This window comes from Pteropus alecto, unplaced genomic scaffold, assembly GCF_000325575.1.
Source record: "Pteropus alecto unplaced genomic scaffold, ASM32557v1 scaffold42, whole genome shotgun sequence".
NCBI lineage: Eukaryota > Metazoa > Chordata > Mammalia > Chiroptera > Pteropodidae > Pteropus > Pteropus alecto.
The window spans coordinates 15,131,241-15,145,873 of NW_006434825.1; the positions used below are offsets into that span (position 1 = coordinate 15,131,241).

The window sequence follows — 14,633 nt, forward strand, 5'->3', positions numbered from 1 at the left end:
CTAGTCTATAAAGTTCATTGGGGGCTAGCATCATTGTGACTCATGAGTACCATAGCCCTTAGTGTAAATAATGCAGCCGCAAGAACTATAGAGCCAGCAATGGGGGCTTCTACATGTGCTTGTGTAAATAGAGGCCATAGAGAGGCATTTTTACTATAAATCCTATCAAGCATGCTAATCATAGAAAAAAATATTAGATCAAGAAGTAGGCAGAGGGTTGACTTCAATATTGTGCTAGTAGGAAATGTAAAGAGTCTCTAAGGTTTTGAATATAGGGTAGTGCAATGAGGATCCCACCTGTGTAAAACAGGAAGTCAAGTCCTGCATTTAGTCATTCTGTTTGACTTCCTCAGAGTGATAAGGCACCAGTGTCACTTCAAACAGAATGTAAAATAGGATTAGTTCTGTGGCAGTAAATGTTATGATTAGTAACACCAGCATATCCTGGAATTGTCAGAAATGCAGAATCTTAAGCCTCACCCCAGAACCTGCTTTTAACAAAATTGCCAGGTGATTACTATACAGTCAAAATTTGATCCCAGCACGTGGTTAGAATTGTTTGTGTCTAGTCCAAGATAAGTGCAGAAATTCAGAGTAAGCAATTTAGAAACTTTTATAGCAATTGAGCAGACTGACTTTAGGCCTGCTGAATCTAATTTCCAAAATAGGGCTTGTATTTTATAGGCCTCTGTTCTACTTCATTTTTCTAGTAATTAATTTTTATTATATTTTGCAAAAGTATTGAATCAGTCTCTGATGGATTGGAGTTTCTTAAAAGCAGCCTTCACGATAGCGTGAGAAGCACTCGGTAGCTTTTTTTTGTTTCTTCAACACTTAGCAGGAGGAACTCACAGGAGATTCTTAACAAATGTTAAATAACTGCTTAATAAAATATAACATTTGTTGGCCTATATTTGAATTTTTGACAGCAAAGTGTTCTTCATCATCACCTGGTTCAAGAGATAAGAAGAACCCCATCTATGTAGCCCCAGCTATGAACAGTCCAGTTAAATGCCCACAAAGAACCTTGAAAGAGAAGAAACTCTTCAAGCTGACGGGAGATGTTTTGGGTACGGAGAGGGAGTGGCAGCGGGTACGGAGAGTCGGGGAGGGGGAGGGTGTAATGCAGCACGTTTTCCAGCAAAGTGGGAGTGAGCACAAAATGGACATGTAGGAGGAGGAAAGGCATTTTAAGAGATCTCTGAAAATTTGGAATCCCAGTAAACAAGGTGGTATGGTAAATGGAATGACTCCTGAACTTGAAGTCTCAAGATCTAATTGTGCTCGAAAATGTCACGTTCTCTACCTACAAAATATAATTAACAAAACTTGACCTACACACTTCACAGGGTGAAGGAATAATGAATATGCTTTCAAAAATGGCTATCCTGTAAGTGCGAGGTAACTGGTTCAACCCAGCTCGTCTCTGGATTATTGGATTCCCTGGACCAGAGACAACAAATTGTTTTTACCATGCCTTCCTTTCTAGGGAACACAGACAGCGGGGGGTCGGGGAGGGGGAGGGTGTAAGGAAGGAATGGAGAGGGAGGGAGGAGAGGCTGGGGAGGGGCATGTAGTTCTAAGAACTAAAATATAAAATTTTTTGTGTGGGATTTTATATATCTAAGTAAATTCGTAATTAGTGGTAGAGTAATCGATATAGCTAAGAGCTGATCTATTTACAGTTATTAGGTTGAACCATATAAAATTGCCAATTTTGGACTGTTTTCAACCTATAAAAGTCTATAGGCTTAGGAAAAATGAGGAAAAGTTGTAGAGGCTTTCTAAGCTAAAGACTTGACTATGACTTTTTTCTCTTCTACAATAGTACAGATCTTCTTCCTCATCCTGTTGATGACTGCAGTCAACTCTGCACAGAACCCCAGTAGATTTTACTTCCATCAAGCTCTCCAGAAGAGCTTTTCTCACCGTTTCTCAGAGATCAAGCTTCTTAAGCATTTCTACCCCTGGGCCAGTCACATCCTCCTTCCTAAACTGTATGGGGATGACAGAGGTAAGAGCAGTCCTGGGCCCAGGTGGGGTGTAGTTTTTCCAAACAGCCCTACCATGACACATTAGCACACTGGTGAAAGGTCAGCTGACTTTTTCAATATGGCCACACCTCTGTGGGCACCCGGAGGATCCACTCCCTGGACCTCATCTAAGCAGGTTCAGGTTTATGTCTCTTCGGTCAAGGGTGATGAGGCCCATGAGGGCTGATTCCTACTGATGAGTTTCACAAGAGACTGATAAACAGTGAGAATGTATTCACTTATAGGATGAAAAGTAACAAGTGATCCCTGGGACCAGTTGCCTCCTTGTGAAGTTTTTGAACAAGGGTCACAGTTCTAGGTTCAGGGCACATGCAGCTGCGAAAGTAGTTCAGTGAGCACAGAACCAGGAAAAGTGTAACCAGAAAGCTCTCAGCTCCAGATGATATTTTGATATAATACCTGATGTGCAGTCTTTCCCAAGTCCGACTTGTCTGTGTAACTTTTCCTGTGTGCTTATCCAGTTCAGAAAGTTCCGCAAATATGTACTGAACACCTAGAATGCTGTGAACTGTCTTAGGAGCTAATGATTTAAAGGATGGATATATAATATGGTTTGTTTCCTCAAAGAACCTCACCATTCAGAGGAGTTGATATGCTTTACCCTATGCAGTGTTGGAGAAATGCTAAAAAATATTTCCTAAGGAATACTTCTTGTTCAATATTTTTCACATTACCAACACTTTTACTTATATCTTAACCTGTATTTTGGAGATTGTCACATTCATTTATCTTGATGACTTCCTGTTGGGATCTGGAAAACCTCCAAGGTTCCTGGAAAAAAATCTAAAAGATATGTTCATCTCAGCAAACATTTAGTTTTTTTTTTTTTTTAAGGTGTACTAAGGTCTATGGCCATGCTACCCTGAACAAGCCTGATCCCATCTGATCTCGGAAGCTAAGCAGGGTCAGGCCCAATTAGTACTTGGATGGGAGACCACCTAGGAAGACCAGGTGCTGTAGATGTAAAAAATAAAAAAATAAGGGATTGTAAGCTGACAAGGTCCTTGCAATCTGTGAGGTCAACCAAGGATTGCCTCGCCTTAAAAAAAAAAAAAAATGTACTAGGTGCATTTAGAATTTTTACAGATGGCAACTCCTATTCATTGCACATTGATTCTTTCTGGTTGTATTAGATGGTGACAGCTCTAGGTTTAGGGCACATTCTATTTGCAGTCTGTAACTGTCTATGCTGAATAAAATACTGACTAGAGAAAAAGTAATTTGAACCACGGGTGGCTGAGGCTAGTGCCATGATGATAAGCATGGTTCTCTTCTTGGACTCCTCGGCTCTGCAGTACTTACTAGTAGTGCAGAACCAAGGTCCAAAAGCACAGACTGCCCAGGCGCATGCACCCCATTGCTCTCCACTTACTAGCAGTGTGTTCTTGGGTAAATTACTCAACCTCTGCACCTCAGTTTCCCCATCTATACAGTGGGGATAATCTTGGGACCTACCGTACAAAACTGACACGAAGATTAAAAGCTTAGTAGTAAGTGTTTACAACAGCGCGTTAACACATAGCAGTCACTGGAGAAGTGTTAGCTGTTATTAACTGGGGCAGTTGGAGTTCTGGCTAATCTAGAACCACAAAGTGTGCATGAATTACCGGACACACTAAGAAAACAATCTGTAGATGTAAAGAAATAGAACTAAGTAACATGGGGAGAAGCGCAGTAAAAATTGGCACTAATGTGGTTTCTCTCTTCATCTCCTAAAAATCTTCACTTTCAGAACTAATGCAGCCCAGTTCTCTTAGTCCAGTTGTTTCCAGGAACACTGAAGCCCAAGCCGTTCATGACGGATAACCTATGTCCTGTAAATACATAACTTTCCTAAACAGCATAGTCCAGAGTTTAATCACATACAGGGAAGGATCTTTTTCTTAGTAGGATTTAATTAAATTTTCTCTTGCAGTAATTTAAGCTTGCTTTTTCCCGTTCGACTTTCTTCTGAGATGGAAAACTGATCAAAATTTTACCGTAATTGGGGGGAGCAAAAAAAAATGTTTACCATATTTACATATATTTTTCTTTTAGGAAGTACAAAGTGAGACCATATTTGAAAGTTGTCACCTTTTACCTTTCTCTTGTATCTTCTGCAGAACTCAGTCCTTTAATAACTACTGCAAATCTGTTCTCTAGCCCAATTCTCTAGCATTATCTTTCATATGAAAGTATTTGTTAACAACTAAAACGAATTTGGAAAAAATTCACTGTACAACAGCATATATTGTGCAACCCTCCTTCATTCCATAATCCCCTTTTTCTCTTTCCAAGAGGCAACTACATTCCCACTTTATATGTTCTTTCAGAGGTAATCTATGTGTTTGTAAATATACTTGATGATAAATGGTAGCATACTATAAATATTGTCATGATTTTGCTTTTTTCCCTTAACAATTTACCTGGAAATTGTTTGATCAGAATATATACAGCGATCCCTATTACGTTTTATTCATTTATTATATAGTATTCCATTGCATGGATGTACCGTAATTTATATAACCAGCTCCCTATTGATATTTAGATTGTTTCCAATCTTTTACTGTTAGCATTACCATTAATACCATTTTACACATGTAACTTCACATGTGTACAAATATATCTGTAACATAAATACCTTGAAAAGATTTGCTAAAAATGTATATACATTTTTAATTTAGAAAGATTATTGCCAAATTGTTCTCCTTAGTTATTCTTTCAGTTACCACTCCCATGAGCAGTGCAGAAGAGTCTGCCCACATCTCCAACAGCCACATGAAGATTGTTTTCAAACAATACACATAGCTCTGAAACATACGAAAGGCTTTGCAACTGCACTCATAACAAAGTGCAAGTTAAAACTAAAGGTAGCACTTTTCACCTCCCCTGTGGCAAAACTTACCTTTGCTCTTACTGCTCTTCATTCCATCCTCCCATGTTATACTTTTTAAAAACATAAATCTGTTACACCCTTGTTCAGAACCTCCCAGTGGATTCCCATCCCATTTAAAATCCCAAACCCTTTCCAAAGCTTTCCAGGGCCTGCCCAGTCTGGCCCGTAGCTACATCTGTTACTTCCTCTCCTACCCCTCTCACGCTCACTCATTCTGCTTCAGCCACACAAACTTCTGTGCTCTCCTTAAATACACCACGCATGCTCTCACCTCGCGGACTTGGAACTTGTTGCCCTGACCGATATCTGCTTTTATTAGTCTCTTATAAGCCACTTCCTCAGAGAAACTTTTTCTAATCACTGTTCCTAAAGGAAGAGCACTGCTCCCTCCACAAAACACTCTCTATCCCTTCATCCTACTTACATTTTCTTCATAGCACTATCGTTAACGTGAATATTGTTTGGTTATCACCTCTTTCTCCCTCCTCAAATGTGAGCTCTCTGTGGACAGGGGTCCTCTTTCATCCATTACTGTGTTCCCAGCACCTAGAATAACATCTCATATATGTGAGGACTCAATACATATTGATTGAAGCAAAGAATAAAAGTCGTTCCATCCTTGTCCACCTTTCATTGGCTTGCTTGGTTTTGTTTGCTTGTTTTGATAAGTCGCCTTTTATGTATTAAGAGCTTAGTTGTGAATACAGACTTAGATATTTATACAGATACAAACTAAACTTATAAAAATTAGGAAATTGATATCTTTTTGATAGTCTCTTCCTATCGGGAATATAGTATGTTTTCCTATTCTCATCTCATCCTCAGCAATTTTCAGAATTGCTCTTGATATAATTCTCGCACATCTCTTGTGAGGTTTATCTTTTGCTATTGTAAATGAGATCTTTTATTTCTCTATACCATCTAAGTAAATATTGTTTGGGTGTATGAAGGCTATTGATTTCTTTATATTTAGCACCCAGCCACTTTGGCTGAATTTTTTAGAGGTTGTGCAAAACATATCATATTTACAAAAATGGCACAAAAGTGAATTCAGTCAGTGCACATACATACTTCATCCACATCTCGAACAACAAAAGGTATTCTAACTATAGAACTGTGTGCGAAGATTAGCTTCCCCTGCAGCTGTTAAGCACTAGGGTCACGTAAGTTACACCAGAATGGGCAAATATTGCCCAAGTAAACTCCTATTGTTAAAGCTGAAACAGGTTTAAGGCCACTCAAGTTCAAGCCGCATCTCTTTGTGTTTGAAGTATGTGACCTTTCTTCTAACTTGTCTTTTGTTTTATAAGGAAATCCAAAAGGAAAATACTGAAGAAATCAATAAATACAATAGAGGTTATATTAAATAAGAGTAACTACAAAGCTGTAATTAAGATGAAGTAAACATTAAGATCATAAAATTTGCTTGGTAGTTGTTAGGGCCAGTCCTGCACTAGGAGTTAGGTAATATATACAATTATTTTCTAGTAGATTATTATATGTTACTCTAACATGTTCTTCTGATCGGTGCACTGCTAAACTAATCAAAACGCCACATGTCCCCTCCCTTACAATAAATAGCAGCACAGACCACTGCTACCTGCAAAGCCTGTCACTCTCAAATGACTTAGTAAATGAAAGAAAATAAAAAGTGAGGAAGTAACATATTAAGGAAAAATGGGAATTAGAAGGTCCGTGCAGTTAAGCTCTTTTAATCAGCCATCCAGCTTGCTGGCAACAGGGATGGCTTCCACGGAGGAAGGTCCCGTGGAGCGGGGATGTGGTCACTGGTGACCTGTCTTCTCCGGGGCAGCAGTAGGAAGTTGCTTGCTCTTCATTTTTGCTTTAGCCATGTTGTAATCTCCAGAATTAAAATATTTTTGCCCTTTCTGCAATCATTTCCGTAAGAAATCTGAATCTCCAGGCTTTTGTCCCAGATGAGGATACCTTGCTTTTAATTTTGCTTCTTCAGCTTTCTCTAGTCACTTTATCTTGCATTTCCTTCTGCTCCTGTACTGAGGCTGCCTCGGGGACTTCCACGGACATCCTTCTCCCTCTTACCCCGCTTCTCCGGCTCTGCTGAATTATCCTTTTTTTTTTTAATAACAGGTTTTAGGTTTTCTTCTGGCTCTCAGATTTATTAAGATATAATTGGCAGAAATTGCATGTGTTTAAGGTACAACTTTTTGACCTGCAAATACATTGTGAAATGACCACAATGAAGCTATTTAATGTATTTCACCCAGGTAACATGTTTTGTTTTGGGAGTGGGAAGTTATAGGGCTGTTTCAGGATCTTTGGTCAGACCGCCTGGTGAGCTTGCCTCCGGGCTTCTGGGCTGGAGCTGGGTCACTGGCCACTACATAGTCCACAGCTGGTACTGACATCTGCAGGCCTAACACCTGAGGCACAGGCAGGAGTGACGATTCCTGGGTCCTTTGGCATATGGTGCTGGTGGCAGGACCAAGGTCAAATGGCATTGTAGCTAAGTCCGCAGGAGGACAAAGCTGTTTCTAGGTCTGTTGCCAGGCCCACAGTCGGTGAGTCAGCCACCTGGGGGACCTCCCTTCTTAAAACTGAACTTACTGGTCTTGGACTCCACTGGGGTTTCATAATCACCTACCTAAATCCCAAAGCTCCCACCTAGGCATCTGTGGATGGCTGCCAAAGTATTGAGAGATACAAGCAAGGGACCTGATTCCATCATCTTGCTGATGTCTTTAGTTGATTCTAGTGAGATCTGTCTAGATCATTAGCTACATATATATGTAGGTCATTATCTTTTATAAATTCACTTATTATATCTCTCATGTCTTTTTAAAATTTGGTTGCATTAGCTAGAAAATCCAAAAATGTTTTTAAAAATAGTGGCGAAAGTGTGCGTTTTTTCGTTACTAACTTAACGAGGCAGTTTTTACAATGGCTTCTTTTACTGTCTTTTCAGGATTTATTACTGATGGGAACTCCTTTCTTTTGGGCAATGTTCTGCTTCGTCAGATTCGCATTCCTGGTGCCAGAGCCTTTCCAAATAGAGTGTCTCCCAAAGAACAAGTGAAGCTATCGCACCAAGATCTGGAGGATACAGAGAACTATGGAGTTAACTGGAGGCCCCCTGAAACAAACACCACACAGTCAGACAGCATTTGGCATTATCAGAATCAGGAGACACTGGGTGGCTATCCCATCCAAGGGGAATTTGCCACTTACTCAGGAGGAGGTTATGTTGTCAGACTCGGAAGAAACTCCAGTACTGCAATCAGGTGAGCAAGCCTGAGCCCTAAACAAGAGGACCAAGGTGTTTGCTTATGTCCATTAGTAGGAATTAAGGACCCATTTGAATAGTTTTGACAGCTACCATAATGCTACTGTACTATGACACTTGCAGACACTTTTAAGACTTTTAAGGAAAAGTATCTTTTAGTTTATAAATTCCTTGTTCAACCTCAAACTAGAGGTATGTCATGGTTTGCCAAATCTTTCTTTTCTCATCTGGAAAAACATTATCAATTTCAATTCTAGCTGCAGTTAAACTCAGGTAACTCTAGCGTGGGCAAACTGTACTCTTCAAATATCAGAGAAAATACTGCCCTTCAAAACCGCAATCCAAAATCCAAATGCCAAAATTAAATAGCAAGAGACTTATGGTTTTATATATGAATTCTGAGAGCTAAGCAGCTGACATAGCATGTAAACTAATTCTACCTCAGACCTTAAATGCCAAATATATTTTCTTGAACATTTAACCTTGGCGTGACTATTGTGAAAATTTTCATTTTTTTATAGTCTTCTGAATTTATATTCATGTTACCACTAGTGAAAGTTCGGGCATTAGTAACCATAAATATTGTACAGGTACACTAGAATGGGAAATGTAGCTTTTCATTTGGTAGGAGGAATGTTGGCATTTTCCCACTTTGCAGGGTTGATGCAGTAGCAGCCCTGTCCTCCTCTGTTTTCCCAGAGTTCTACAGCATCTTGAACAGAGCCACTGGCTGGACCATTGCACTAGAAGCCTCTTTGTTGAATTTGTGGTCTTCAATGCTAATGTGAACCTGTTCTGTGCAGTGACCCTGATTTTGGAATCCAACGATGTGGGTACGAAGGCCTCCTCTCTTCCCTGTATGACCTGGGTATCGCAGAAGTCCCAATTTCTTTATCTTATACCATTAAAAGGCATTTTAATTACAGTTGTTATACATAATTTTTAAAGTCAAATAGTTCAAGGCAAAAACTAGCAGTGCTCACTCCGCACCTCATTTTTACTCCCCAGAGACTGCTACTTTCAACTTTGTTAACTGGTTCTTTTGGGATTTAAAAATTATTAACATGCTTATTAGCTATTTCATGACTCTTCAGTTTTAGATAGTATTTTTTATGAGAATGAGGATTTAACTTTCTCATACCCACACATATCCCTAACAAACACACACATATACACACCTTTTCTCTTATTCTCCCAAGTTATAAAACTTATAGTTAATATTGAGTAGCTCCATTATTGTGATATTTTTCAAAGATGAGCCAAGTATTACAATTTCCTTTCAATTTTTTATTTTCCCTAGAGTTTATCATTTCTTTCATCTGCTTGGTTTTGCATGCATTCTATCATTGATTCATCTCCAAGCTCTTCCTAGAAATAAAAACCTCGTTCTGTTCAAAAGTATCACATAACCCCTTTTATCTTTTGCTGAAAAGACGCCCTCTCTCGGGCCCGCCACCGGTTTGGTAGTCTGGACGGGCGATTCTCTAGGCCTGCTCTAGAGCTCTCACCCGGGACAGTCCCATCGCTGTCGCCCTAGGGAGTCTCTCTCCCTCTCTCCTCGGTTGGACTCCCTTTCTTCTAGATCCCGCGTCTTCCTCTTGGTTTACTGTCTCATTTTGTTAGAGCTCATCCTACAGTAACTTCCTAGCAGGGTGCAAAGGAAGTCAGTATTTTGAAGCTTTACGTGTCCCCAAACTTTTTTTTCTGCCATCACATTCATTTGCTTATTGGATTGGATACAATTGTCTTTCACAGAATTTTTTAAAGTACAGCTCCATTGCCTTCTAGCTTTTCATACTGTTGTTAAGCAGTATGGTGATTCCCTCATTCCCAAAAGTTTTTAGAATTGTCTTTGTCCCCAGTTATGAAAAGACCTGACCTCTAAGTCCTTGAATATGGATGTCCTTAAGTTCTGAGGCTTTTTCTCACATATTTCTTTGTAAATGTCTCTATTTTCTGTTCTCTTTCTCTGATATTCCTGGAATTTTGAGGTAAGCACTCTTGAACCTGAGACTCTGATTTTATGTTTTGCTTTCATTTCCCATCTTTTCCTTCGGTGAGATTACTTCATTCTAAACCATCTGATTTTGAATTTTTATATCTTAATTTCCAAAAATTGTGTTCTGTTTTTCATAGTCTCCTGTAATTTTATGGAATCAATATCCTCTCAACTCCAAAGGTATTATAGGTTCGTTTTTATCAGCTCCTTCTAATTCCTCTGAGCTTTTTTTAAATTTTGTTTTGCTCTCCAGTTTTCAATGGTAGAGGTTTAACTATCTGGTGGTTCTTTCATATTTTTGTTATTTAAAAAGAGCAAGTGCTAATTAGCAGCTCTGTGTGCATGGATAGAGCTTGTCAACTGGTATGTCTTTTTCTCTTGGGCAGTTTTCAGAGGGGGACCCTCCAAACTCTCGCCTTGAGGATGTATATAAGCCTCTAGACTTCTCAGAGTCAGCTAAGGAAGAGACTGGGAAGCTTCTCACCGTGCAGTATGTAGACTTACTCTTAATTCTCTTTTCCTGTAGACTTACAGATATACCTGAGTTCATATTCTCTGTACTTCAACATCACTAAAAAATAAGCCTTTAGTCTTGGGTAGTGGAAGGCAGGACAGGTAACAGGGAGAAAAAATCTGGGATCTAACTATGTTCGGACTTGAAATCAATTCTATTTTCAGTTCCACCTGACCCTCTCCTCTACCTTCTGAGGCACCTGATGCCTCCAGTTTCTCAGCCTTTCGAGGGTTTTGTGGTAAGAACTAGCTTGCTTCTGTTTCCTCCACTGCTTAGGTTCAGCTTTCTTGAATCTGGTCAGTGTCATTCATCTATTTTCCACCTTACAACAGTTTGTCACTCTCATTTGCCCTCTTCATCTCTGTTTTCTTATCCCTTCACTTTCATTGTAGTGGCATTTTGTAAAGGACTGGTACATTCAATTCCCGTCTTTAACAGGAAGCCCGTCCTAATTCTACTTCCTTTGTCCTCCTTTTTTCTAAGAACCTGCCCACCAGTGTCCTTTGATTTACCACCAGGTGTTACTTCTAGTGAGGAATTTTTTCTTCCCAGACCCACAGAGTAGACCACTTCTCTTGTACTTCTAAATGAAGCATGAAGGATTCCTGAGGGTCTTTTATTATTTGAAACTACCAAAAAAAATGGGGGTAAAATAAATACAGGTAAAATCCCAGTCTTGAGCGCTAGCTATGTGAAAGAAGAATCTCTTTGTTCTTAAAATATACTTTCTACTACAATGGGTGCAACGTAGTTCTAATATTTTGAGGCTTTATGAAAAGTTACATTCACAACACCTTTCGTGCTTTCATAGAATTTCAACAATGTCTTTCTAGGTGGAGTCTGAAGCTTCTTAGTCTATCTTCATGCAAACATCTGAGTATTCATAGAATACTATTAATATTCATGAGATATTGGTGTTTTGCATAGAAAATAGTTTCAAAATGGTTCAAAGCATTATCGTACTAATTTCTGAAAATATATTTTAAATAGCTTTAAACAAAAGTGCCACACTTACATTTAACTGTATTGTTTTTCATTGCAGTCATCAATTCTCTAGAACATCATGTTGCAACAGTATAACTAGTCAATTTATCTCTGCAGCTGTTCTAATTCTGTAAGGGTAACACCTGTTAACAGCTGTTAAGTCACTGACACTGTCCTCTTTGTCGGATCAACAATATAATCTTCTCCCTCTACTGATTTTTAGTACAATCAGCACATTTCTCCATTTGCTTTGCATATATGATCTCATTTAATATTCATAACACCTCTAGAGGAAATAGTTTAGAAACTCAGAAACATTTGAAACTGATGATACAAGAACTGGGGTTATGTCAAAGACAGGAGTTTGAACGGAAGAGGGCAAAGTTTTAAATACTCAACTCCGCATGTTGTTATTCAGGTGCTTTCTTCACCTCTGTAAGACTAGACACTTTAACTTCCCTTCAAATATCAAAGAAGGACTCTACCTGGTCTGTCGTCTCACAAGTCATCTATTATCTACTAGTCTGTTACTATGGCTTCATACAGGTGAGTTGAAATGTTAGTTAGATATAAGAGATTCTCAAGATTGCCAGATATTATTTGGGGAGCTCCACAATGAGCTATTAGTAGAATTATGGCTACGATTGATTCTTTCCAGAAGCTTGACCTCAGTTAAAGGCTGAGTGGTTTTCCAGATAGCTCTTTCACTTTTTAAGAATTAAAGAATTAAATCTCTGGAATAATTTTGTACAGTTGTATTACTCCTCGATAAGGTAATGGTTAAGAGACTGACAATACGACGAACAAAGCAAGTATTCAAAAACATAGATTGTACCCAGAAGAGAATATATCTTAAGCCAAACACAATGTTTTATTTTCAGGCTTGATAACTATTTTAGAAAATAATTTTTTATTAAGTTTAAGCAACAAGAAAAATGACCGTATCGAAAGAAAGTTATGTTAGAGAAGGCCATCTTTTCTGTAAGCAGCAGCTCTGAGTGACTGCGGAGCAGAACCAAGACCATAACCGACTGTGCCCGCTAGGTTTGACAAGTCCCTGGCTGAGCGCTTTGCCAGTGTTCATAACACTTCATTAGGGAGAGAGCTAACTCATCTTTCAGGCAAGCAGCAGTGACTATGGTGTCTATGTTTAGGGTCGCCGGCTGAAACAGCAGAGGTGGAAGTTCTTCACGATGAAAAAGAACATTCTGGACATGGGCATAATCCTTACTAGTTTTGTCATCTTGGGGCTTGACATGAAGCTTATTTCTCTATATAAGAAAAATATGGCACAATACCACTATGACCGTGAGAGGTAAGAGGGAGCCTGAGGAGCACAGGACATTGCTCCTCCATGTCGTTTCCTGATTACACAGAAGTATTTTTCCAAACTCACCTTCCTCCTCCACTGTTCTACCAGAATTAAATACAGAACTCAGACTAAAGTCCACAGCAGAGAAAACAATTAACCAGAAGCCATTTATACTGCTAATCACATTGAAAAGCTCTTCTGCCTTTCACACAGCAAGAGCAATAACTCAATCATTATATTGCACCCTGGCCAAAGAATAAAGCCTGATAAGACATGACAAATGATCATGTGGTTTAAATAAAACCACATGACATAGTACATCCTTTAAGTCTAAAATGGGTTTTCTGAGTAGGGATGTTCATCCTTATGAAGATGTTCTGGTGCCTTCGGGCACTTCTCTGGTCTTTCTCGTGAGGAAGAGCATCTACTCCCCAGACCAAGTATTGCCACGTGGTGCTTTTCTAACCTTCAGTGGTCAACGGCCTCAGCCACTGATCTGTGTGAGACCGAGGCAGTATCCCAGGAAGGCCTTACAGAGGGTTGTTTATGGAGGAACAGTGGGTCTATGCAATTTGAATGATGTTGGCAGCTGGGGTCCAGCCTGCTGTGTGGCATTGCCTAGGTCTTAGATAATAAAAGAATTGTGATCTAGTGTCAACTTGCTCTCATCTATAGGAGTCCTTCCCAGTAACCTAGTTGCTGCAACATAAAATTATGAATGTATCTATCACATAACAAAACTTAATTGGTTAAAAAAAAAAACCAACCCCTAATTGGTAGCACCCCTCACCTCTAGTTTAACTACCTTTCTACTCTCAGCACTATTAAACATATTAGATCAATTATCTACTGCCAGAGAGTAGAGGATTAGTGTGTTACAGAAAACAGACCAGCACAGTTGTACATCTCATCACCTTAACTCATCTCCTTTTAAGAGATTTAACTCAAGGCACAGCAATGGAGGAGGCTGGCGTTGATTTCCAGGATTAATTGGGAGTAAAGAAATCAGCGAGAGGTCACATTGCAAGGTTTCTTTAGCACAGCTCCCAACCAAATACGTGTTATTTTTGCCAATGCTCTCATAGCCACAAATTTAGGAGGCCGCACCGGCAAGCAGACTTTTTACATCAAGCCTCTGAACTAACAGGACCCAAAGGACCGCTGCACTTGAGCAGTGGAAACACTGGAGAAACTGATGACGGCACACACTTCCTGCTAACTGTCGGCCTGCCTTGGCACAGGTTCATCAGCTTCTCTGAGGCAGTAACAGTGAACTCAGCCATCATTTACCTCATGAGCTTCCTGGTTCTGTTGGCAACTGTTCAGCTATGGAACCTGCTGCATCATAACCCCAGGCTGCGGGTCATTGACCGAACACTCAGCAAAGCCCGGGACGAGGTGATGGGCTTCTTGCTGGTCATCCTGATCCTGCTGACAGGCTATGCCATTGCTGTAAGTCCCCTTTCACAGTGTCTTTTCCTAAGTGCTGTGGTCTTAGAATCACATTGCTTCCCTCAGAAAGGTCACTACAGAGAAAATCATCAGTTCAAGTTGGCAATGAGTTTTGGAGAAAAGGTAGAGTAAGAAAGCTGGTTTTAGTTGTAGTTCCATGCTTTCTTAGCAGGATAACTAA

General features: G+C 39.6%; 1 protein-coding gene and 2 pseudogenes across 6 annotated transcripts in view; 2 read left to right on the forward strand and 1 right to left on the reverse strand.

Annotated features, from left to right (window-relative positions):
- The window catches only part of PKD1L3 (polycystin 1 like 3, transient receptor potential channel interacting), a 62,989-nt gene that overhangs the window by 42,426 nt on the left and 5,930 nt on the right, over positions 1-14,633 (forward strand). For all 6 annotated transcript variants that reach the window (XM_015587729.2, XM_025045262.1, XM_025045264.1 and 3 more), the window contains 7 exons: positions 930-1,070; positions 1,829-2,014; positions 7,874-8,189; positions 8,891-9,024; positions 12,107-12,234; positions 12,843-13,003; positions 14,242-14,452. In XM_015587729.2, coding sequence (XP_015443215.1) covers positions 930-1,070; positions 1,829-2,014; positions 7,874-8,189; positions 8,891-9,024; positions 12,107-12,234; positions 12,843-13,003; positions 14,242-14,452 — 1,277 coding nt within the window. The remainder of the gene's footprint in view (positions 1-929; positions 1,071-1,828; positions 2,015-7,873; positions 8,190-8,890; positions 9,025-12,106; positions 12,235-12,842; positions 13,004-14,241; positions 14,453-14,633) is intronic.
- LOC112478248 lies at positions 2,899-3,017 on the forward strand (annotated as a pseudogene).
- Positions 3,103-7,866, reverse strand: LOC112478150 (annotated as a pseudogene).